This window comes from Dreissena polymorpha, chromosome 14, assembly GCF_020536995.1.
Source record: "Dreissena polymorpha isolate Duluth1 chromosome 14, UMN_Dpol_1.0, whole genome shotgun sequence".
Taxonomy (NCBI): domain Eukaryota; kingdom Metazoa; phylum Mollusca; class Bivalvia; order Myida; family Dreissenidae; genus Dreissena; species Dreissena polymorpha.
In genome coordinates, this window is record NC_068368.1 from 56,686,354 (window position 1) to 56,711,270 (window position 24,917).

The 24,917-nt window shown below is 36.4% G+C and overlaps 1 protein-coding gene across 1 annotated transcript in view; it reads right to left on the bottom strand.

Annotated features, from left to right (window-relative positions):
- Positions 1 to 1,320: 1,320 nt before the first annotated feature.
- LOC127856921 (adenylate cyclase type 10-like) overlaps positions 1,321 to 24,917 on the bottom strand; it is a 79,394-nt gene continuing 55,797 nt past the window's right edge. The window contains exons 20-24 of the mRNA XM_052393118.1: positions 17,320 to 17,835; positions 16,561 to 16,690; positions 13,975 to 14,170; positions 13,544 to 13,645; positions 1,321 to 1,465 (exon numbers count right to left, since the gene is read on the bottom strand). Of these exons, the coding sequence (XP_052249078.1) occupies positions 1,463 to 1,465; positions 13,544 to 13,645; positions 13,975 to 14,170; positions 16,561 to 16,690; positions 17,320 to 17,835 (947 nt within the window). The 3' untranslated portion in view covers positions 1,321 to 1,462. The remainder of the gene's footprint in view (positions 1,466 to 13,543; positions 13,646 to 13,974; positions 14,171 to 16,560; positions 16,691 to 17,319; positions 17,836 to 24,917) is intronic.

Here is a 24,917-nt window from a genome sequence, read left to right on the forward strand (position 1 = left end):
AAAAACTGTACCAAAACAAGATGTGTGTTGTCAGAAACACTATGTCCCTTCTGCGCTGCTTTGAAGCTATATATTTGACCTTTGACCTCGAAGGATGACCTTGACCTTTCACCACTCAAAATGTGCAGCTCCATGAGATGCACATGCATGCCAAATATGAAATTGCTTTCTTCAATATTGCGAAAGTTATGGCAAAATGTTAAAGTTGGAGCAAACAAACACATAAACCAACCAACCAACCAACAAACAGACAGGGAAAAAAACAATATGCCCCCACTATAGTGGTGGGAGACATAAAAAAGACACTGGAAACGGCAAATTAAACATTTTTTTACACGGAAAGGGTAATAAATTTAAAGTGTGGTGCATATTGGTTTCTCATAGAACTTGGCCTCCATTTTAATATGTCAACAAATATTTCCAAAAAGTTTTGGGGAAGTTTCTAAAGCTCCATAACTTATGAAACAGAAACTTCAAATTTAACAATTTATGAATAAATGGCAATAACTCCTAAAGTCCTGCCTAGACTGGGCTGATGATGAAACTTGGCCTCCATTTTTTGACAACAAACATTTCCAAAAAATGTTGGGGAAGATTCTAGGAAAACTGTGGGACCTACCAAGCAGAAAGCTGCCAGCATAAACACCCATAAATTTGTCTTTTTTATATGGCTATTCCAATTATTGTTTATTCATCATGTCAAGAGACAGGCGTAAGAAAACAATATGGCAAATGTGACTGTGGTTTATTAACCTCACTAATTTCTGATTTTTCTTAAAATTGATTTTCACGTTGTTTAATATCGCCGCATTGGTGTAATAAGGTACCATGTTTAAATTGAAACTAGAAGGCACATGGTACCTTTTGCACCAATGGGGCGTTATTTTGTGGTTCAAAGCCCAGCTGTACTAAATTTCCTGTATAAGAAACAGATTAAAACTTAAATTTAATAAACTGACAGTTTTAAATTCTTTTTTTTTTAAACAAACAGGCAAATTGTTATTGTTGGAGTAATGTAAGAAAGAAAGTTAAGAAAAAAAATCATAGAAAAATACATATCAAAAGATAAAAGAACTACTTCTAGACTATCTAATAGTTTTTCACAGTTTTTGTATGGATAGATGAGGAAAAGTCTTCACAATAAATAAGCTTTTTATATTATGACACTAATGCAATAGAAATTGTGTTTTATCAAACAATTTTAAGGCATAAAAACTTGTCCAATGAGAAATGTATTAACATCTGCTTTCCCTATGTTTACATACTACTTGTGCCAATAGTATTTCAACCAAGCAACTTCCATTAAAAAAGTACCTGATGAACTTCAAAGTCTGTTCCAGCCAGTTTTGTGAAGTACTTCATGGCATGTGCAAGTTTGGATGTATGAAATCCTTGCTCCTTGTCAATCTTGTAGAGTTCAGCCAACAGGTACCCCTTCTCCAATGTGAACACTCCACCAGTGTTACTAGAATGGAAATTTATACATAGTATCACATGAGTGACGTTTAGAACCTTGGAATTTTGCAATACGGTACATTTTCTATCATTTAAAAGACAGGATACTTTGATTTGGGAAATAAATGGTCTTGTTCACACTTTAAAAATGTTATTTAAAGCAATTATTTCAATACTGCAATATTTGAAACAATCTTTAACAATTACTACCACAGCAGGGTTCCCAGCTTTTTGTATGAACAAAATTCACTGACTTTTCCCTGATTTTTCCCTGATGAAAAATAACAAGGGCTGTTTGTTAAAACATGCATGCCCCCCATATGGGCTCTCGTTGTAGTGACAGCCATTGTGTGAATATGTTTTTGTCACTGTGACCTTGACCTTTGACCTAGTGACCTGAAAATCAATAGGGGTCATCTGCCAGTCATGATCAATGTACCTATGAAGTTTCATGATCCTAGCCATAAGCGTTCTTGAGTTATCATCCGGAAACCATTTTATTATTTCGGGTCACCATGACATTGACCTTTGACCTCAAAATCAATAGGAGTCACCTGCGAGTCATGATCAATGTACCTATGAAGTTTCATGATCGTAGCCATTAGCATTCTTGAGTTATCATCCGGAAACCATTTTACTATTTCAGGTCACCGTGACCTTGACCTTTCATATAGTGACCTTAAAATCAATAGAGGTCAACTGCGAGTCATGATCAATCTACCTATCAAGTTTCATGATCCTCTGCATAAGCATTCTTGAATTATCATCCGGAAACAATTTTACTATTTCGGGTCACCGTGACCTTGACCTTTGACCTAGTGACCTGAAAATCAATAGGGGTCATCTGCGAGTCATGATCAATGTACCTATGAAGTCTCATGATCCTAGGCATAAGCATTCTTGAGTTATCATCCGGAGACCATTTTACTATTTCGGGTCACCGTGACCTTGACCTTTGACCTAGTGACCTGAAAATCAATAGGGGTCATCTGCCAGCCATTATCAATCTACCTACAAAGTTTCATGATCCTAGGCCTAAGCGTTCTTGAGTTATCATCCGGAAACCACTTTACTATTCGGGTCACTGTGACCTTGACCTTTGACCTAGTGACCTGAAAATCACTATGGGTCATCTGCGAGTCATGATCAATCTACCTATCAAGTTTCATGATCCTAAGCCTAAGCGTTCTTGAGTTATCATCCGGAAACCATTTTACTATTTCGGGTCACCATGACCTTGACCTTTGACCTGGTGACCTCAAAATCAATAGGGGTCATCTGCAAATTGTTATCGATGTTCCTATTAAGTTTCATGATCCTAGGCCCAAGCGTTCTTGAGTTATCATCCGGAAACCACCTGGTGGACGGACCGACAGACCGGTTGGCTGGGAACCCTGCACAAAAAAACGCTGATTAAAAAATTGCGCCCATACTGGAAATTGAACAGTGGATCTCTCAATGTAAAAGCTGATATTTCATGGCTATACCACAGAAACATTCAATACTATCAGTTTTACATTAGGAACTGTATCTTGCTTTGATTTTAAACAAATTACTTAAGTTTGAAAAACTACTATGTGACCATTCCGATGATGGAAATCGGATAATAAGGCAATATTATACCAAGTTCATTATACGCTTAAAACCTTCAAAGTGATTCAATACGTTTATTATAATAATGTGGCAAAAAAGAAAATCTGAAAAAATATTATCATCAAGTTGTTGCAATCTTCTTAAACTAACTCCTAACTACATTTACTATAACTGTCGTATTTAATATGAATGCAAAGAAATATCGTAATATGGAAATTAAAGGCTGCAAGAGTAATGCTGCCCTCGAGTCTGTTTCCTGGGCCTAGAACGAGTACTTGGTATCTTTGGGGGAAAATCAAAAGAACACTCCCACAGTGGGGATCGAACCCGTGACCCTCCCAGTCGCTAGGGGGGACACTATTTTCATTACACCACGGCAAAAATTAGACTTAATTCCAACTTGAAACTGTCCTTGATGATTTTTATTTACATAATTATAATCCTTAAACATTTTGTCGAAAAACCCAATTATAATAAGAAATTAAAAAGGGAAAGATGTCATAGGTTTGTCAGAATTTGTTGGTTTATAACCAAGTGGATCTGCATGTAAAACGTAATTGTAAATTAAAAATTAGCATGGCCTTATTTTCACTCTGCAAAAGAGATGTTGAAATAATCATAAATTGAAGTTCGTACCTGCAAAAGTGCAGAAAAACCATGACCAAAAAGTCGGGTAACCTCATTACTAGTACTGGTCTACATTAAAAAATTAATTGGCCCAATTAAAATGTTAATTCGAAACAGTGCTTGACCTTAATGTTTTACCAGCCACAAGATTGCAAGTAGTCTGTGGTTTCCCTTTACCTCATGCAGTTTCACAGTTTTGATCCAAGAGCAGACTAAGGACTGAGACTAGTAAGTTGCTCAACAACTACAATAGACCTACAGTGCAATAATGGTTTTCCAGTACCACAGGAATTTTCAGCAGGAGAACTAGCCTCCTGAACCAGGAACTGGATGGTTTTGTGGGTTCTTTCATTCCCAGGGCAGAGGCAGCCTTTGAAAACGATGTATAGGCCTCTAAAACCTGCCCAGACTCGTACTGAAACTAAAACCGATTTCATTCTATTCAACTCACTAACTTGACCTTACAACCAGATCTATGTTTGAAAGGCAGATAGTAGGTGATTATAACAAGAGGGCCATGATGGCCCTGAATCGCTCACCTGACTAACCTTGCTGCATCAACCTTAAATTCTATCAGCCCATATACAATCCCAAGCCAGATGTCATTAATTAATACATTCTGACAAAATTTCATTAAGAATTGATGAAAACTGTGACCTCTTTCATCTACACAAGGTTTTACTAGCATTGGCCCGGTGACCTAATTTTTTACCCCAGATAACCCATATACAATCAGGGCTCCCCCTGGCCCAAACATTTCTATAGCCAACATTTTAGCCAAATGTAATTTTTGTAGCCAAATTATAAAAACTGTACCCAAAGTTTAACAAAGCATTAGGAACCACCTGTTGTAAGTCTAGACTAAGGGGTGTAAAAGAAGAAACTACAAAACAAAGCTTTAATATGTTTATTACTATAATCATCATGTGTGCATAACAAAAATAAACAGTTTACATCAAACCATTTATAGAAGTACACACATCATAACTCAAGCACATGTTTCATAAAATAAGCATATGATAAATTACATTACATGAGCACATGATATCCTGAACATACCTTTTAGCAGAAGGCCATAATCCACATCATGTGTGCATAACAAAAAAAAACAACAACAGTACAACAAAACATTTATAGATATACACACATCATAACTCAAGCAGATGTTCATAAAATAAGCACATGATAAATTTACATTACATGAGCACATGATATCCTGAACATACATTTTAGCAGAAGGCCATAATCTACCTTAACTTCAATCCAGCCCAAATGTTGAAAGCGCGTTTGAAATCAAACTTTTCCATTGGTGGGCTGCCTTAGAATGGACCAAATCAACAAGTTCTCTAAGTTTTCAATTTTAATAGAATTTCTGAGAGATGTTGAATGTCAATTCCCTTTCTACCAAGCAAATTAAGTACATTCTCATATATGCTCTCTGCATTTGCTCTTTGAAGTTCAGCCATTCCAAACTCATCAGTTTCCAAAAGTCTAACATAGGTCACTACATTTTGCTTCACTAAATGTCTTTACTCTCATCAACCATGATACTGTACTTGCATGATGTCTGTATCTTCTGGAGAAGATCACTCCTCAGAACGTCTGCCATACAGTTTTGAAATTCCCACACACTGGAGCTGTGTTCATATGACGTGTGGCTGTCAACTCGAAGGTCATTGAGCTGGGTTGCACCCTGAAAATATATTAATACAAATTTGCATCCTGAAATATAATTTATGATTTCAAGTAAATTTTGCTCAATATTTGTAGCAAACTTAAACAAAATCAAATTTTATCAATCAAATTTAAAAAAATCAAATTTGTTTTAAAGATGTTTTATTTATTTTTTTACCTGCAAGACACACAATCTGTTCAGGTCTGGAACCAGCGATGTTGCGAGAGTATGTTTGTGCAGCAAAGTACACATAAGTCATAGCTGAACACTACAGCCGCTTCAGTTTTGGATATTGCTGCAGCCTGCGCATTTGCCATTGATGTTTCCAGACTTCAAGCTTGTGAGGCCTCTTTGTGATCTGAAATAAACAAAATTATATATGCTAAATTTCAAAACAAAAAGCTCATTTTTGAAGTGTCAATATATATTTATTATGAACATAACAAAATATTATTGTTATTTTTAATATATTATTAATAATATAAAAAAATTCATGTATATTCATTTTAATATTGATTGTCATTCTTTTTTATTACCTTTGATTTTTCATGTTTTGAAATGTTGTCTTTTTTCAACATACTACACCCAAAGTGAATGAATTTGATTTTTGAAACTGTATGCATATTTTGCAATACATCGTTTTTGATTTTGCATTATAGTCTAACCACCTGAATTCCGAAAGCCAAACATCTTTGAATGATCTATTATCAGATTTGATTTTTTTTAGACCGTGTCATTAGATTCGTCAGAGTCCAAAGGACGCTTATTGCCGATGGTTGCCATAATGGCAGTCGCAATTTCCAACACTTTCGCCAAAAATGTCAAGGGTTTTAATATACCCGTTCAATCTATTGTCATTCACAATTGTAACACATTTAGCCTTAAATCATTACAAACATTACGAACTTCTCGAAATTAAATCAATTATCAACTTCTTTACTTACGTTCTTTGTGTGACTAAGTTGATAATTCGCTAACTGTTTTACTCAAATTGATTGAAATTCAGGCAGCAATCTTTAATCTTTAATCAGATGCAGACAATACCAAACTTCTAGATTGGTGTCAGACATTCGGTCTGACGGATTGACAAATTCTGTCAGACCGGATGAGTGTTTGTCAAACCAAACAAAAAGAGAGAAAACACAAAATGATATGACGGTTACACATAGTATTTATTTATATCATAATGACATATATCAAGTATGTACTATCTAGTAATATCATAAAACAAGTATGATACTATATATTACTAGATATTATCAGATATCGGAATAGAGATTGGAATTCAAATAATTGATTATCTTCTCATTGTCTCCTTCCTCCTGAAAATCTGAAACAGTAATCACTATTGTCATCTTAAAAGTATTGATAATTGATTTGTTGAGTTTCTGCGTCAAAGTCTACGACATTATCAGGTTCAGCAGTCTCCTGCTCATCCGAGGTACCTACAATTAAATATGATCAATCACTTGAGTCTTGTCAAAATTTGTTTGCCAATATTCTCAATATAATAGTATCAGTACCAGGTAATACTTTGGTAAGAAACCTCAGCATATCAGGCAAATCTCACAATACAAAAAATAAAGACAATAAAATTAGTTGTGAAATAATCTTTTGGAAAGAAGACAACAATATTTTGAAAACGAAATCACCTGAAAAACAATTATACGTCAATGTTATTTTCGCTTCGCAATGCTGTTTACATTGAAGATAATTGACACAAATAGAGGTCATCCATTGAAACTTTTAAAGCACAGATGTGCACGTGACATTCGCAAGAACTTTTTTCCCCAGCCGCATTATAAACATATGGAATAATCTACCAAGTGCTATCGTCACAGGCCAAGAACACGGATACATTTAAAAGACGCCTGTATAAACATTGGATCAATCACCCGATGATGAATGATTATAAATGTGACTATAATGTAACAACCGCAAGCAAAACACTGAGACTATTCAATAGTGAGGACGAAGAAAGAGGCCACTACAGAGGTTCAAAGAACCTGCGGTGGTAACCACCTAAGGTAACCTAAGGTAAGTTATTGACCTCTAACATATGCGAGCACCTTGCTGCATGGTCCCGGCTCTCGCATTTTGACATGCACATACGAGCGTGGAACTAGTACTTTATAAATATCCGTTTGGAAATTTCCAGACGCTGTCACGGAATATACCGAGTTGCAACAGTTTGTATTTCATATACATCAGAACACACTCGGCGAATTCCGTCTCTACGTTCAATATATAGTATCGCGTGATCCGAGTTATTTCGGAAAATAACACGTATAACCGAACATGTGCGAGCTATTCTTATTGGAGGACACAAATAGATCAAAAACATAAAAACAACACTGGTATTAACGTATTTAGTTCTACATGTTTTGATGGCAAATATTGGAATCCCACGGAGCATCAAACGATGATTAATAAGATATTTATTATATTTTTTTAAGTCAGACATTTTGGTCCAACGGAATTGCAAAATCGATCGGACCTTGTCATGATCTGTCAGATATGTCCGTCGGTCCGACAAAGTTTGGTACTGTCTGCTGCGATGTAATTGTTTATTTAAGCCAATAAGATGTACGATTACACAATTGTTTTGTTTTCACCCCCTGTCATTTTCTTTTGTCTCAATGACCGGTTCTGACCGTTGTTAATTCCGACTGCATATCAATTTTTCGGGTCAATAACATGGCGATTGTATTGAAGCAGTCTTCAGCTTGAAAGAGTTTATTATCTGGGACGGCATTTGTCAGGAAAAAAAAATCGTATTATTTTATTCGCTGAATTTGCTAAATGTTCGCCATTGGCGAATCTGGCGAACTGCAGCGGGAGCCCTGAAACGATCCAAAATCAGTTATTATCAGGATAAACATTCTGACCATATTTCATTAAGATCAGATGAAAACTATGACCTCTATTATCTACACAAGGTTTTTCTATTATTTGACCTAATGACCTAGTTTTTGACCCCAGATAACCCAAATACATTCCCTACACAGATTTTATCAAGATGAACATTCTGACCAAATTTCATTAAGATGAAAACTGTGACCTCTATTGTCTACACAAGGATTTCTATTATTTGACCTAGTGACCTAGTTTTTGACCCCAGATGACCCAAATACAATCCCAACCCAGATTTCATCAAGATAAACATTCTGACCAAATTTCATAAAGTTTGATGAAACTGTGACCTCTACTGTCTACACAAACAAATTGTTGACGGACACACACACACACGCACATACAGACGCCGGACATCACACGGTCACATAAGCTCACCATGCCACTTCGTGACAGGTGAGCTAAAAATGCTGTCCCAAGTAAATATGAGCCTATAATTCAAATACAACAAGAGAAGAAGAAGGCAAAAACCCTCATATGCTTATCTGCATCCCCAAGGAACTTAAAACAGTTCTGTGCAGGTAGTGTTCACAAGGTTTCACGAAAGACTTCACACCTCATGGTGGCAAGGGTGAAATTTTAATTGTCAGCAAACATATCACACGCATCAGTGAACTCATAAGAAACAAGAAACCGTCAGAGACGGGTGATGCTCCCCAAAGGTTTTTTTTGTCACAATATTGCACTATATATTCAGATAAAAGGGAACGTCTTCAGGGGCATAACTTTTGACAAAATAATACAATGGATGGTTTAGCAACTTAAAAATTTCAAAGGGCCATAGCTCTCTAAATAAATCATCTAACCAGAACCAACAAATAACATGCACATCTCCTCACGGTAGTTAAGCTTCCCATAAAGCTTCATTGTATTCCAGTCAGTAGTTGGGGAGAAATAGCCCGGACAAGAATTGCACTATATGTACAGTTTATAGAATATTTCAAAGGGCCATAACTCTGTGAAAAATAATCCGACCATAACCGGCGTATAATATGCACATATCCTGTTGGTAGTGAAGCTTCCCATAAAGTTTCATTGAATTCCTGTAATAAGTTGCTGAGAAATAGCTCGGACAAGAAATGCACTGTACATGGAAAATTTCAAAGGGCCATAACTCTGTGAAAAATCTTCCGACGAGAACCGGCTGATAATATGCATATCTCCTCTTGGTAGTGAGCTTCCCATAAAGTTTCATTGAATTTCGGTCATTAGTTGCTGAGAAATAGCCCGGACAAGAATTGCACTATATGTACAGTTAATGGAAATTTCAAAGGGCCATAACTCTGTGAAAAATCATCCGACAAGAACCAGCTGATAATTGACATGACGCCTTATCAGTGATCGCTCCGCCCACTTAATCACGTGGCTCAGCGGGAAGAAAACCTAGACAAGCGAACACCAAAATGGCTTCTTTGCCTATAGACTGCATATAGATTTACGCGATATTCCGATGATTTTATGGACTTGTTTAACTCCATATTACACTTGTAAAGGGGATGATGCCATTTCGTTATTCTGCAAATGCAAAAAATATACGATTAAAGAGAACATCAGCTATTTATAATGGGTAAATCGGTACATTAAACACGCTCTCAAACGCTTGCGCGCTTACCGAAATCGTACCGTTATTACGTGTAATGGTGGTATTTGCAATAAATTAACACTTCACCGGTATTTACCTGTGTTATTAACAAAATTATTACCGAAACATTCCCCCCTACCCGTGTATTTGACACGAAATAGCGCTTTATAACTGGGAATTCTGTGAAGTTTTACGCGCTTTAATTTCTGACGTCGGGTGGGTACCTTAATCCCAGATGTTATTGCGTATAAAAGTGATATTAATCATATTAAACATTGCTTATGGGACATTTATCAATCACTATAATTTAAAGCGCAAAAACAACACAGTAAGTTTGGACATTGTCTGATATAAAATTAGCGTTGTACGAAATGGAATACAGTCAGGCTATTATAAATTAATAAGGCTACAAATATCAGACGCTCGCGCAGGTTCCGACTTCCCCGAAGTTACCGCATTTATTGTTTAACTAATATCAGTAATAATAACTCTTTTACAATAGCATTTATCGATACGTCTTTATTAAAATAATAACAAAATGGTTTTCACTTGTTTCTGACACACACAGAAACGCGATTTTTAACGGGGATTTCGTAAAGTTACACGAATTGGGTACCAAAATTCTCAATTATTTTACATGCACACGTGACATAATACATACTTAATAATGCTTAGTTATTGCTTATATGACTTTTCAAGTTTGTGAAATAAATTAATGTTCTATAAAGGGTATCTCGGTAATTCTTGAAGCTTCCACTCGCTCTTGTCAAGACCGCATTGCCGCGTTGGAAATGGTATAAATTTAATTCATCTAACTTATCTTTCTGGATACCAAATGTCAGAGTTGCATTAACCCTTTTTACACCGTTTTTGCCATATTTCATTTCCATTTTTTAATCCGAACAAAATAAACGAAACTCGTTTAAAAAATGAGATCTAGGCATTCGAGCTCCTAGTGTGGATTAAAAGCGTTTATTGGTGACACCACATGAGTGCAAATGTGTAGATACCGGTAATAAGATAATATATCACATGTCACCTTCAAATAACATGTATGATGTCAATTAAGTGTATTACTATCAGAGTAATAAAACACAGCATGAATTAGGCTTCATGCTGGGTTTTATTTTTCTTTGAGTAATGCAGATGAACCTAGTTTCTGACCTAGTAACTGATAAAACTATTTAAAAAAAGTGAAATATTATGTGATAATCAGATCGATAACATAAACTATTTAAATCTGCTAGTATATCCGATAAAAATATATTATAATTGTCTTTGACAGTGTTGACGTTCAGTTGTTCGTGGTGACGACCGCATGTATTTATACATCTCTTACACTTCTCAAGATCTCTTTTTGGCTTTGGAAACGATATAAATTAAATGTCACCAACTAATCTTTCAGGATATCGATTGTCCGAGTTACATAATCCCCATTGACACCGTTTAACCATTTTTTATCGTTTTTTTTAAGAGGAAAACAAAAGAAACTCGTTGGAATAAAAGTGAACCTAAACATGTAGCTTGTCTAGAAAATGGCGAACAGGTCGTTGCTAACGAGTGCGCCCGATTAATCGATCGCTGATTGGTGGATCAATTCTAGTGGGCGGAGCGATCATAGATAAGGCGTCATGTCAATATGCACATCTCCTCTTGGTAGTGAAGCTTCCCATAAAGTTTCATTGAATTCCGGTCATTAGTTGCTGAGAAATAGCCAGACAAAAATTAAGCACGGACGGACGGACAGACGGACAGACAGACGAAGCGGCGACTATATGCCTCCCCAAAATTTTTGGGGGGAGCATAAAAATGTTGTAAGCAAGTTTTGTGATGATTGCACAAACAAATGTGACTTCTGGAGTTTTTACAGGCATTTCTTAAGTTTGACCTAATTACCTTATTTTGAATCCCAGTTTCCAATTCATTGAAGACATAATTGGGTCAAATGTTGTTACAAAGTTACTCATATATGGGCCAATAAATGGGGGGGGGGGAAAGTTGCCAATAGTGTTCACAAATGTTTTCTTTAATTTAACATAATGACATCATTTTTTATAGCCTACCACATAGTTTGATTAATCATAAATTTAATTGGGAACAACGTATTCACCAAGTTTCAAGAAGAGCCGTCTATAAATGTTGCAGCTCTTTATTTAATTTTACCTGTTCATCAAGATTTTGATCCAACATGATCCAGTAAAACATTTTGCTGCGATATCATTTGGACACATGGCGAGTTACATGTATCATTGAGACAAATGTTCTGAATAAGATTCATGGAGATTTAGCAATAAATTTAGCCTCTTACGCGTTCACAAACCTTTCTTTATTTTGACCTAGTGACCTACTTTGAACCCCATTTCACAAGTTTCAAACTCAGCAAAGATATCACAGGGAAAGATTTTCTTATCAAAGTTCACATGGATAAGACTATACAAATGGCTTCTAGAGTACTTATAAACGTTTTTCCTTCAATTGTCATCTTTTTTTGGACACCATAAGACCAGTCCAGAGATTTTATTTTTGCCCTATTGGGAAAAGTACCGGTACTGTTCCGAATGGGTTAAAATGGGAGTGAAAACCCCTGAAATTGGAAAAATTTGCGTCAAGAAATCATTGGGAATTATAGATCTTTTAAATTGCTTAGTAAAAATTGCACACTAAATTAATTCAGCTTTTCATTCACATGCATTTTGCTTAAAAAGTACACTTCAGTGCTCATTTTATTTGTTCACTTGCAGTAAATGCACTTTTGGAATTAAGTTTTCCTTCCTTTTGAGAATTTGTCAGATGGCAAATTGGGAATTGATTAGTTTTTCCTTAATTGGGAAAGTACCTTTTACAGGTACTTCACAAAAGGAAAAAATCGCTGCAGTTTCATACTTGGCCACGACATCATCGGCACAAATATGCTAACCAAGTTTTATGAAAATTGGGAAATAAATGTGTCATCTGGACTGTTCACAGGGCTAATGTCAACAAAACACAAGAAATTAAATGTGAAAGGTTATCATTAAAGCTCACCATAATCTATGTTGTGCTTTGGTGCATATAATTTGGAAATAGAGATAAATTAAATTCAATTTTTAGCTATAGTGGCGATATATGAAGTTTAGGGGAGCCAAATGCAAATGTTTGGTAGAGAACCCTTTGAGGAACATTTTTGTACATATTGATATAGATTGGACAAACAATTTAGAAAATATTAAAGGAAAACAAAACTTTAAAATTAAAGCAATTATTGCTACAAGATTGTAGTGAATTACCAATCAACCCTCCCGTTCCCTTTTTGCTAATTTATAAGCCGACATTTATGTTGGTTATACTGCTAAAAATAATGAATGTGGAATCATAATGTTATACATTTCAAATATTTGGGAATGTTGACATATTTCTTCATCATAAATTTGCCTACATCTCATTTTAAATACTCCCCTAAATAATATGTTAAATTTTGCTGTGTAAACAAATCTACACAATAATGGGAGCATATGAAAGGCAGGATAACAATTGTTTCAATGGTAGTGTGTTAACATATGTTCAACAAATACCATTGGTGTTATTTTTCAATTTAGTATTTATGGTTGCTTTCTTGTCACTGTAAATGCTGTTTAAACAAGATGGCCTATAGGGCTTACAACAAGGCAACAAACAGTTGATGTTAAATCCCTATAACAAGCCAAACTACAGCAGCACACCTTTCCTTTCATCCTGAATAGCTTGGCTGTTACCAAGTTGGAGTCTGGCACCTCAGAGGCTTCTTGCAGTGCTGCAAATGCTGATTCCAACAATTCTTCTGCCTATTAAAATACCAGTTGTTTTCAATGAAAGCCACAAAAGGTAATTGTCTGCATACATGTCTTGGTACTGTTTTGAGATTTTAGCATGAAATGAACAAGTTCAGAACAATGTGATGGCAAGGTCTAGTAATTTAAGTTTAAATAGTTGAATTGTTAATATTTTTCAAATGTAACCAAACATATACATGTAAACATAGGTATGCAGCAATAACACATATCTTGAAAGGTACTTTAACATATGAAAAAATCACATTGTTAACAATCATTTTAAAATAAAATTAGCTACATGTTGAAGTTTTAAAAGTACATGTATTATAGGCAATAGCGACCTTTTTTAATTTCTTGCGTTCAACAGATGCAGAAATAGCTTCAATCATGGTGTTGACAAGATGGGTGTGTTCTTTTGCATTTTTCCAGTGATATATGAGGCTATCATACACTGGCAGGAGGCTGTCTATCAACTGCCCAATCTGTTCCACTGGGGTCCCTCCTTCAGCAATCTTTCGTGCTAGGGGAAAGTTGTTCCTGTCAAAGGTAATTGTTATGACTTCTAAATTTTCACAAATGAAAAAACAACAAACAAACATATTTTCTAAAGCATTAAACTGAAAAACCAATGTCAATATAAACATTATTTAATAAATGAGGATTCTATTAAAGTTTGTGACAATGTTGTTTGTTTTCCTGTAAAACAAGTGGGCTAATGTTTTCCATGACATCCTGATGATATAACGAGGAAAAACACAGCCATGACATTAAACTTGCAATTTATAAAAAATAATAGATTGGCAACAGACATTCCCAAAAGTGTCGGACCGTCGAACCTGACCGACGTTTTAAAGACAGGTCCGATTGAAAATGCCATGTTGCCGGTCCGAATGTCCGAGAAATAATTCAAGAAGAAAAGTTGATTTATTTTATAGAATTCGTTCCAGTGTGCGATCATTGGAGAACGAATATTCCTGGGCATTCCGGAAATTTGCGCTTGGTACCAATTTTGTCCGGTCTTTTATTTATCAATTTCTAATTAGTTTGCGGCTGGCAAAGAATGAACGGTAACTGACGAAACCTCTTCGCTACTTTCCGAAAAATCTTACGATTCTGCGAAATGCTGCTAATGTCCGCCATCTTGAAATTTTAAGTGATCGAATTATAGCAATGTTAAGCACTGCAGTAGCATATTGTAAAGCAATATGTTAACCAAATTATATATTAATTACATATTTGCTAGGTTACTGGTTACTCGTTTACATTTTCTACATTCAAACGATATGTATAAAGCACATTTTATTATATGTGCAAAACTTGTACATGTTTTCGGACTGCCGTATTCAGATACAGTATGATTCGTCAATTTTAATTTATTTTTGAAGTTCTTTATAACATTTTTATAGAATGATGATACACATGCGGTGATACGGATTATATGGTTTATAATATTTCGCATTGTAGTCACCAGAAATTGCAACAAGAAATACTACAAAAAAAGTACAAATAGCTAGGTCACGGGGGTGTCCCCCATAGGGACTCGGCCCTTAATCCCCGTTGGGGTCCTGCGGTCCCAGACTTCTAGCTTAATTTTCCGGATTTCAAATTTTGTGTCAATTGACAATTTGACAACCCTGGAATTAAGAAAACAAATATGTAACCATACAACTTATCAACTTAGGAAAACAACCAACACTTAGTATTAATGGAGCATCTGAGTTGTTGCCGAACGACATAACACTTAACTTCGCAAATATATAAATACGATATATATGTTTGTACATTGATGTTTCGGTCCTATGAATCCCAGTCCGGTCCTGCAAGTTATCTCAGACTACCGGACCGGATGTCCTGTGGACTTAAAATACTTTTGGGAATGTCTGGGCAATTAAGTTCATTTCTCTCAAATAATGACAAATTCATATTTTTGCTGAGACTTCTGTGTTAGAATATCAACAAACAAGAGATGTGTTCGTCAGAAACACAATGCCTCCAATTGCGCCGCTTTGAAATAAAAAAATATCCAGTTGCTACCTTCAATATTGCAAAAGTATTCATAAAATAAGCGATTTGGGCCACATATATTTGACCTCTGACCTTGAAGGATGACCTTGACCTTTCACCACTCAAAATGTGCAGCTCCATGAGATACACATGCATGCCAAATATCAAGTTGCTATCTTCAATATTGCAAAAGTATTTATAAAATGAGCGATTTTGGCCACATATATTTGACCTCTGACCTTGAAGGATGACCTTGACCTTTCACCACTCAAAATGTGCAGCACCATGAGATACACATGCATGCCAAATATCAAGTTGCTATATTCAATATAGTTAAAGTTATTGCAAAATGTTAAAGTTGGCGCAAACCAACCAACCAACAGACCAACCAACCAACAGACCAACCAACCAACAGACCAACCAACAGACAGGGCAAAAACAATATGTCCCCCACTACTATAGTGGGGGACATAACAAAAAAATTTTACCTTTGACCTTGAAGGATGACCTTGACCTTGAACTTCCACCACTCAAAATGTGCAGCTTCATGAGAACGCCGCTTTGAAATTTTTTTATTTATTTTTTTACCTTTGACCTTGAAGGATGACCTTGACCTTGAACTTCCACCACTCAAAATGTGCAGCTTCATGAGATACACATGCATGCCAAATATTAAGTTTCTATCTTCAATAATGCAAAAGTTATGGCCAACGTTAAAGTTTTTTTTCCGGACGGATGGACAGACTGTCATACACACATACTGACATACTGACTGACGGACAGTTCAACTGCTATATGCCACCCTATCGGGGGCATAAAAACTCTACCTCATTAAATCAAATATTCATGTTTGCAGGAAAATCATACTTGAATGAATTACAATATTACATTTTGAACAGAAGTTAATGCTTGAAATAACTTACTCAGATGTGACAGACACAGCTAGTCGGCGTCCACGTTTAGTTTTCATTTCTGCTGCTGTTCTTGCAAAAGTAAGGTCTGCAATCCTGTTGTCTGGTCTCAGTGATCGCATATTTATCATAGTATCGAGATCTGTAAAGTAAGAAAGGAAAATATTTACTTTTCAATCATCAGTTCTGTTTCTCCATTTATTTTTACATTTTTTTTCTCCTCATATATTTATAGCTTAAGTGCATCTTCAAGTGAACTACTTCAAAATGTATACCAAGGTTGTATTGAACTTAATTTAGACAACATAAGAACAAACGTTCTAAGCAAGAAGTTTTAAAGATAATTTGACAACTGTAACTTCAAGTATGCTCAAAATATTTCACAATTGCCCTGTAAGTAAAAACTGCTCCGCCTCCTCCCAGCCATGTTATTAAATGGAACAAACATTTTAAAACTCAGCTGCGATAATAAAACAATGTTCCAAGCCAGTTGCATGATAATTTGGAAAAAAATGTGATTTTAATTGTTCACAAGATTTTATTTTTTTTTTGCATGTGAAATAGTTTTTGACCCCACATGACCCTCACAGACAGACGGACATCAATACTGATTCTATTAAACCCCTATCTGCCAGCTCTGCCTCATAGCAAAGGCTATAACAATACACTTGGCACTATTGTTCATAGTTTTCCCTTCAAAGTTTTGTCTCAGTATACAGCAAGGTAAAGGAGTTCACAAAGCGGCATTCCAGCATTTAACTGCACATTTACCTTGCATTTTGAGGTCGATGCGCTTTAACTGATTCTCCAAATCCTCCCTCGGTGGGGGTCGTCCTAAAATGTGATATGGAATTTGTTGACGTAAAACATCTGCAGACAGCTCCAGAAATGTGGCAGCTTTTGTATGCAACTCGATCCGCTGTGACTCCATGAGTATTTCATACGCAGTCTCTTGCAGAAGTTTATTTGTGAACATGGGTTCATTGCAAGATGGAACGCTGTTCGGTTCAGAGGCTGCCACCTCCTCAGCATTGCAGTAACACTTGGACTTCACGTTTGATCTTTCTCCAAGGCTCAACCTTCTGTCAATATGCTTTGGTGCATTGGAACATTCAAATATACCATTCTCCATCAGTTTTCGTATGCCCTTCGACAGTTTTGAGCGATGTGCCTTTGGCATGAGGGTTTCCAAGATGTCCTTCCGCACTTTCTGCCCTAGCACTGCAGCACACTTTATCAACAGCTGCTCAGAGGCTCGCATGGAATCTATCCTGGCAATCACCAGCTCTGAAGTTGCATAAATAGGGGTCTTATGAATGATTTTCAAGTTGATACTAAAGAATCTGAACGTAAACAAATTAGATTGATATATTTTTTTTCATTATTCAATTTAAAGGCAAATAAAATTTTCAAATTAAATTTTCAAATCAAATTTTGCCTAACGTACAACAATTATGTATAAGTTGATCAGAATAACATCTCCACAACAAATGTTAATGCTGAAAAATATTCCATTGTAAGACATATATACTTCATTTATACTAGAGAGTTTAGAGTGTTCATAGATAACAGCCAGGCTAGTATCGAAGCTTTGTAGCAAGCGGTATTGATTTTTTACAAAACTCTTTATTTAGGGTTTACCCGAATTTTGACTTCCTGAATAGTCAAAAGGTAGGTCATTGTTAAGGTCAAAAAGAGGTCAGGCCAACATTTTTTTATTTTCTGTTTTACAGGATATTTTTAAAAAAATTGAGTCGGGGGGGATAAATAAAACTAAAAATAAAAGCATGAAAATAAGCAGTCGACCAAAAAAATAATAATAAAACTGTCTAAACCGATATTTTTTTTTTTTTTTTTATTTAAAATCTCAGCAAATTTAACCTAAATACTTGCATTTACCTTCAAGTGTTTTATATATCTCATTACACTGTTGTAGAAGCTTTTTATAATAATAGTAGACATACTTTTATCTATATTTATAGGTAAAAGCACCTTTTGCATGTATATTACTTTAATAGAGACTAAATACGCCAGGTGTGTGGTTTAGTATAGTGTAGTAGTGGTGATGTTGTTGTACTTCTAACAATAGATTTCCTACATGTAGCACCTCGACAGTCCTAAGCCTGCAATGCCATCTTTAAAAATGCTGGTTTGCTGTGGCATACATCTCATCTATTATTTAAGTGTTTTTTTTATTTTGTATGATGTTCATTGTTTAACAATTAAATTTTAATATGCAGTTTTAACTATCAATCATTGTGATAGCAAGCAAACAAGCATTATGTTAAGGATGAGCAAGTGTGAGAGCTTTCTATCCAATGTTGTTTGATACAGATACTCAACAAAAGTCAGTGATTTTTTTTTTTTTTTTTTTGTTACAGCCTGTGCCATTAAATTTGGATTGGGAAAATAAACGCAATAAACATTATAAATATGATTATAAGAGCAGAATTAAAATGGCTAAATGCATGTTTGACAGCATTATTATATTCTAAAGTGCTGCTTAAATGTCTTCTTACAATGAAGACAACATGAAGTTAATATCCCTCCACATACAAAATAATCTATAGATTCTTAAATTCACCATTTAATCACAACCATTTTAAGAGTATTAATTTAATTGAGCATTTTTTAAAATTTAATATCATATAGTGAAAACATTAACAAATATCAACAAACACGCTTAAGTGTTCTTGCTGTATTAATGATGTATTAAATGGAGTTAAAATAATATATTTAATTTGTTTACCTTTCAATATCTTACACTTGACATCATCAGTTCAATGCTATTTCAGTAAACTGTACAGCGTGACAAACATAATAAAGCAGAATATGCATATAAATCTGATTATACACAGATCCATTAACATATAAATCAAATCATGTTTCTCTCTTTCCATTTTTGAACGATACTCATCTTAAATGCTTTAACTTTGTGAGTAGACTGAACTCCAATTTTCCAACAATGGTTTCCCTGATGCACATTTACTTTGCATACTTCTAATAAATATTTGTTGTTCTTTATCTCAAACATAGTATTTTGCGTTATATGACACACGCATTAAATTATTCCCTAATAACCATAAGATATTCGTTGTTAATTTATATGTTATTTATCATTTCCGCCGCTCATTGCAAATTTCTCGTCTGATTGCCGCCATCTTGGATGTGTGTAAAAAGATCGGGATACATTGATTATTGTCAGTATCCTCCGCAATATTGAGAGAGATAGCAATGTAAAATCGTATTCGGCTACATCCGCGAACAATATGTAAGTCAGTTGTCGTTCGGTGACGACTCGACAAGCTCGATCGGCACTCGTTCTTGGCTAATGGCAATTGTTTTCAATAAAAATGCCAATTAAAAAGCCGTTGTGTTAAGTCCATTTTTTATCCGGGAAATTCAGGGAATAAGTAAAAATCGTTGACAAATTTTATTTTTCAACTTGATGAAATTGCACGGTCGGCGGGAAAAAGGAAAATAAAATTAAGGGTATTGACTTTTATTTTTATTTCATTTTGGCAAAAATTAGGGTCGGCGGTCCCGTAAAACAGAACATATAAAAATGTTGGCCTCAATTGCGTTGATAGTGTTTAAAGACATCACCCATTCATGTATCCAAGCTGTATAGCAAGACCAATTGATGTTAGACAAAATTCATCATTTTGGGATGACTAAGAATTTTGACCCTCTGAACTAGTCAAAGTAGGTCATTGTCAAGGTCAAAATAATTTCTGGTGATGTGGTTGTGTTGAAAAAGTTTCAAAATATCATCCATTCAAGTATCAAAAGATTTGTAAGAAGCACTTTTGACATTATACAAAATGTGTAATTTGGGGTTAACATTGTAACATTGTATCAACCAATCTTTAATCATTTTACTGATACTTTGTTTGATGTGTTTCCCCGATTTACATCCAATGGTAACAAGAGTGCCAAACTGTCACAAGATCTGCCTGTTTAAAGGTTTTGGACAACTTGATAACTTTACCATGACCCATATTTGAACTTGACCTACATATCATCTTGACACAACTTCTGACCAAATCTGGTGAAGATCAGATGAAAACTACTTCAATTAGAGAGCGGACACCATGATGCTAAATGCTTGAAATGCACTTAGTGACCTTGTGATCTTGTTTTTGACCCGGCATGACCCATATTTGAACTTGACCTAGATATTGTCTGGACACAACTTCTGACCAAATTTGGTTAAGATTGGATCAAAACTACTTCAATTAGAGAGTGGACACCATGCTAAATGCTTGAAATGCACTAAGTGACCCTGTGACCTAGTTTTTGACCCTGCATGACCCATATTCGAACTTGACCTAGATATTGTCTAGATACAACTTCTGACCAAGTATGGTGATTATCGGATGAAAACTACTTCTATTACAGAGCGGACACCATGCTAAATGCTTGAAATGCACTAAGTGACCCCGTGACCTAGTTTTTGACCCGGCATGACCCATATTATAACTTGACCTAGATATTGTCCAGATACAACTTCACCAAGTTTGGTGAAGATCGGATAAAAACAACTTCAATTAGAGAGCAGACACGCACGGTACCACCCGAGTGGAAGCAGGCCACAGTGATTCCTATTCCTAAACCCGGTAAGGACAAAAATTATTCAAACTCATATCGTCCAATAAGTTTAACTTCTCATGCAGGTAAATTATTAGAAATAATGGTCAAAAATAGATTAGAACACTTATTGGAATCTAAAAACATACTAAACCCCTTCCAGTCTGGCTTTAGGAAGGGGCGTTCTACTTTAGATCAGCTAGCTAGGCTACAACATGACATTCTTTCTGCAAAAAATCAAGGGCAATCAGTACTAGCATTTTTTTTGGCCGCCTTTGATTTAACATGGACCTTTGGCATACTTAAAAAGCTAGCTGACTACGAAATCAATGGATACTGCTTTTACTACCTCAGAGCTTTCCTAGAGGGTCGCAAAATCCAGGTTAGGGTTGATGGGGAAATATCAGAGATAGCCATAACCGACCGTGACACCCCCCGGGGGTCCGTAATATCCCTGACTCTGTTCTCCCTCATCCTAAACGGCCTACCTGATGCCGTAAAAGACTCAGGAATGGTTATCTCCCAGTTTGCCTATGCTTCAGGCACTTGGTTAAAGGGGTCTAACATGTTACGCCTGCAGAAGAGGGCTCAAGCAGGCTAAGACTCCATTTGGAAATGGTCTATTGAATGGGGATTCAAAATTTCTCCAACCAAAACAGTAGGAGTATTATTTGGCGACCAAATTCAGCACTCTTTGGACTTAAATTTAGGCGGCACCAAAATTATTTTTGAAAAAGTGGTGAAATTTCTAGGTATGTACCTATATAAACAGTAAAACTTTACTCACCACTTCAAATACTTGGCAGAAAGGTGCGAAAGGGACCTAAACTTAATGAGAATGTAAAGAGGTACACGTTTCGGATCTGATAAAAATAGCCTCTTAACTCTCTATAAGTCCCTTATACGTCCAAAGCTAGATTATGGAGCCCAGATCTATGCATGTGCAAAGCCAAATGCCCTAAAAAAGGTTGATGCCATTCAACATAAGGCCCTTAGGATAGCTCTGAGGGCCCTAATTATTTAAACTGCACACCGGGTGCACTGCTTGAAGAGGAGGCCGGTTTGCTACCCCTAGACTTGCGCCGTAAACAACAGTCCCTTAACCTCTGGGCCAGGGCTAATTAAGTCTCTGCATGGTTCAAAACCTGTTAACAAACTTGTCGGGACTGGCACCTTTGTCAAGGGGAAAATACTTAAGCTTAAGCATGTGGCCCTGCCATTTGGTGCGAGTATTAAGACCCGTGTTGAGGATGCCGGCCTCGACAAGTACCTGCAGCAGACCTGAGGCTCCCAAAACCCTACCCTGGACGCTTGGACCCATTGATGTTGACCTATCACTATCTAATAAAATAATGAAAACTGACTTGTCACACCTCATCAAGTCGAAAAACTCTCTCTCTCTTATAGATAATATGTATGCTGAGCATCTACAAATCTATACAGACGGCTCCAAATGTCCTAACTCTGGTTTGGTAGCCAACTCTTTTGTAATTCCTTCAAAAAATATTACCAAAACGCACAAGCTCAGCAACAATCTCTCTATTTTCACAGCAGAACGTTTGGCAATTAAATACTCTTTGTGCTGGATATTGGTCAATAAACCAACTAAAACTGCTATTTTATCAGACTCATTGTCATATCTTGAGTCTATAAAAAACAGAAATAGCAGATCAAGGCCTGATATTTTAACTAGCATTTTGAAACTTCATCAACAGTGCCTAGATAAATCTTTAAAGGTCACATTAGTATGGTGTCCAGCACATGTCAACATCAGTGGGAACAAGAAACCGTCGGAGACTGGTGATGCTCCCCAAAGTTTTTTTTGTCACAATATTGCACTATATATTCAGATAAAAGGAAACGTCTTGAGGGGCATAACTTTGGACAAAATAATACGATGGATGGTTTAGCAACTTAAAAATTTCAGAGGGCCATAACTCTCTAAATAAATCATCTAACCAGAACCCACAAATAACATGCGCATCTCCTCAAGATAGTTAAGCTTCCCATCAAGCTTCATCGAATTCCAGTCAGTAGTTGGGGAGAAATAGCCCGGACAAGAATTGCACTATATGTACAGTTTATAGAAAATTGCAAAGGGCCATAACTCTGTGAAAAATCATCCGACCATAACCGGCTGATAATATGCACATCTTCTGATAGTAGTTAAGCTTCCCATAAAGTTTCATTGAATTCCAATAATAAGTTGCTGAGAAATAGCCCGGGCAAGAATTGCACTATATTACAGTTAATGGAAAATTTCAAACGGCCATAACTCTGTGACAAATCATCCGACGAGAACCGGCTGATAATATGCACATCTCCTCTTGGTAGTGAAGCTTCCCATAAAGTTGCATTGAATTCCAGTCATTAGTTGCTGAGAAATAGCCCAGACAAGAATTGCACTATATGTACAGTTAATGGAAAATTTCAAAGGGCCATAACTCTGTGAAAAATCATCCGACCAGAACCCGCTGATAATATGCACATGTCTTGGGAGTGAAGCTTCCCATAAAGTTTCATTGAATTCCGGTCATTAGTTGCTGAGAAATAGCCCTGACAAAAATTGTGCACGGACGGACAGACACACGGACGGACGGACAGACGAAGCGGCGACTATATGCTCCCCCCAAAACTTTTTTGGGGGGGAGCATAATGAACAGGCTGACAGGGGGGCTAAGGAGGGCCTCTTGAGGGGGGCCGTAGATGCTGGGGAACCCCTGGCGCCTACTGAGATCTACTCCCTGGCAAAGAAATTTGTCGTGGGTCAGTGGAATCTCCGGACTGACAATTTGGCTTCCTGTCGACATACTTTTACCAGACCTGCAAAAACCCTCAGGCCGCCTGACAAATACTCAGCAAGCATTGTGCTTGACAGAGCCATCACGCGCCTGAGGATGGGAACCACACTATTATTGGTGGCGCGGGAAAGTATGTCCTCGTGTAGACCCTGCATGTCCTAGGTGCCAGGAACCCCTAACTGCGCCCACATGCTGCTGCACTGCCAAAACCATAAGGCGCAGAGGGACCACCTCGAAGCTGCATTGCACTCCCATGGACTAGTTTTCAACCTTTCCAACGTGCTAGACCCCAAGGGAGCAGCTAGGGGCCTGCCCTTGCCAAATACCTTCTAGACTGTCAGATAACTAACAAGATCTAGGTCATTGGGGGAGGGAGAGCAGCCAACACCCACCCAATTATACAGTCATGTGACTGTTTTTCTTTTAAAACAGTGTAATTTTTACACAAACCTGACATTATCTTATTGTAATTAAGTAATTATGTTTGGTTTGAGTCACTAGGACACAACTTTGTTTTAGTTTTTAAAGGGATTATTGTTCCATCTTGCCCTTTCTAAATCAGGCCAATGGCATTGACCTGATATTCATTATTTTAAAACTTTTTTAAATGAGTATGACGTTAGTCCACTCTTTACATTTTTTAGTATCTTAATACAATCATATTTTATAGCAGTTTTTTATTAAAAGAAAGGACGAGGCCGTCCAGTAACCCGGGTTTGTTGGCTGCATTGCACCCCCTTCCTTCCCCTTTGACAACCCCCTTCCCCTTCAAACTCGAAGAGCCATGTCGGACTGGAGTGCATGGTGCAGGGCCCTATACCCTGAAAAAACCTTTTTTAGCCCTAGTTTTTAGGGTAATACCTTGCAACTCTTTGGTATTATTGTAGGTATTTCTTAATATTGCTATCATGCTCATAATAACAAATAATGTACTTTTGTAATTTCCTTAATTTTTGCTAATAATTGCTATTGTGTATA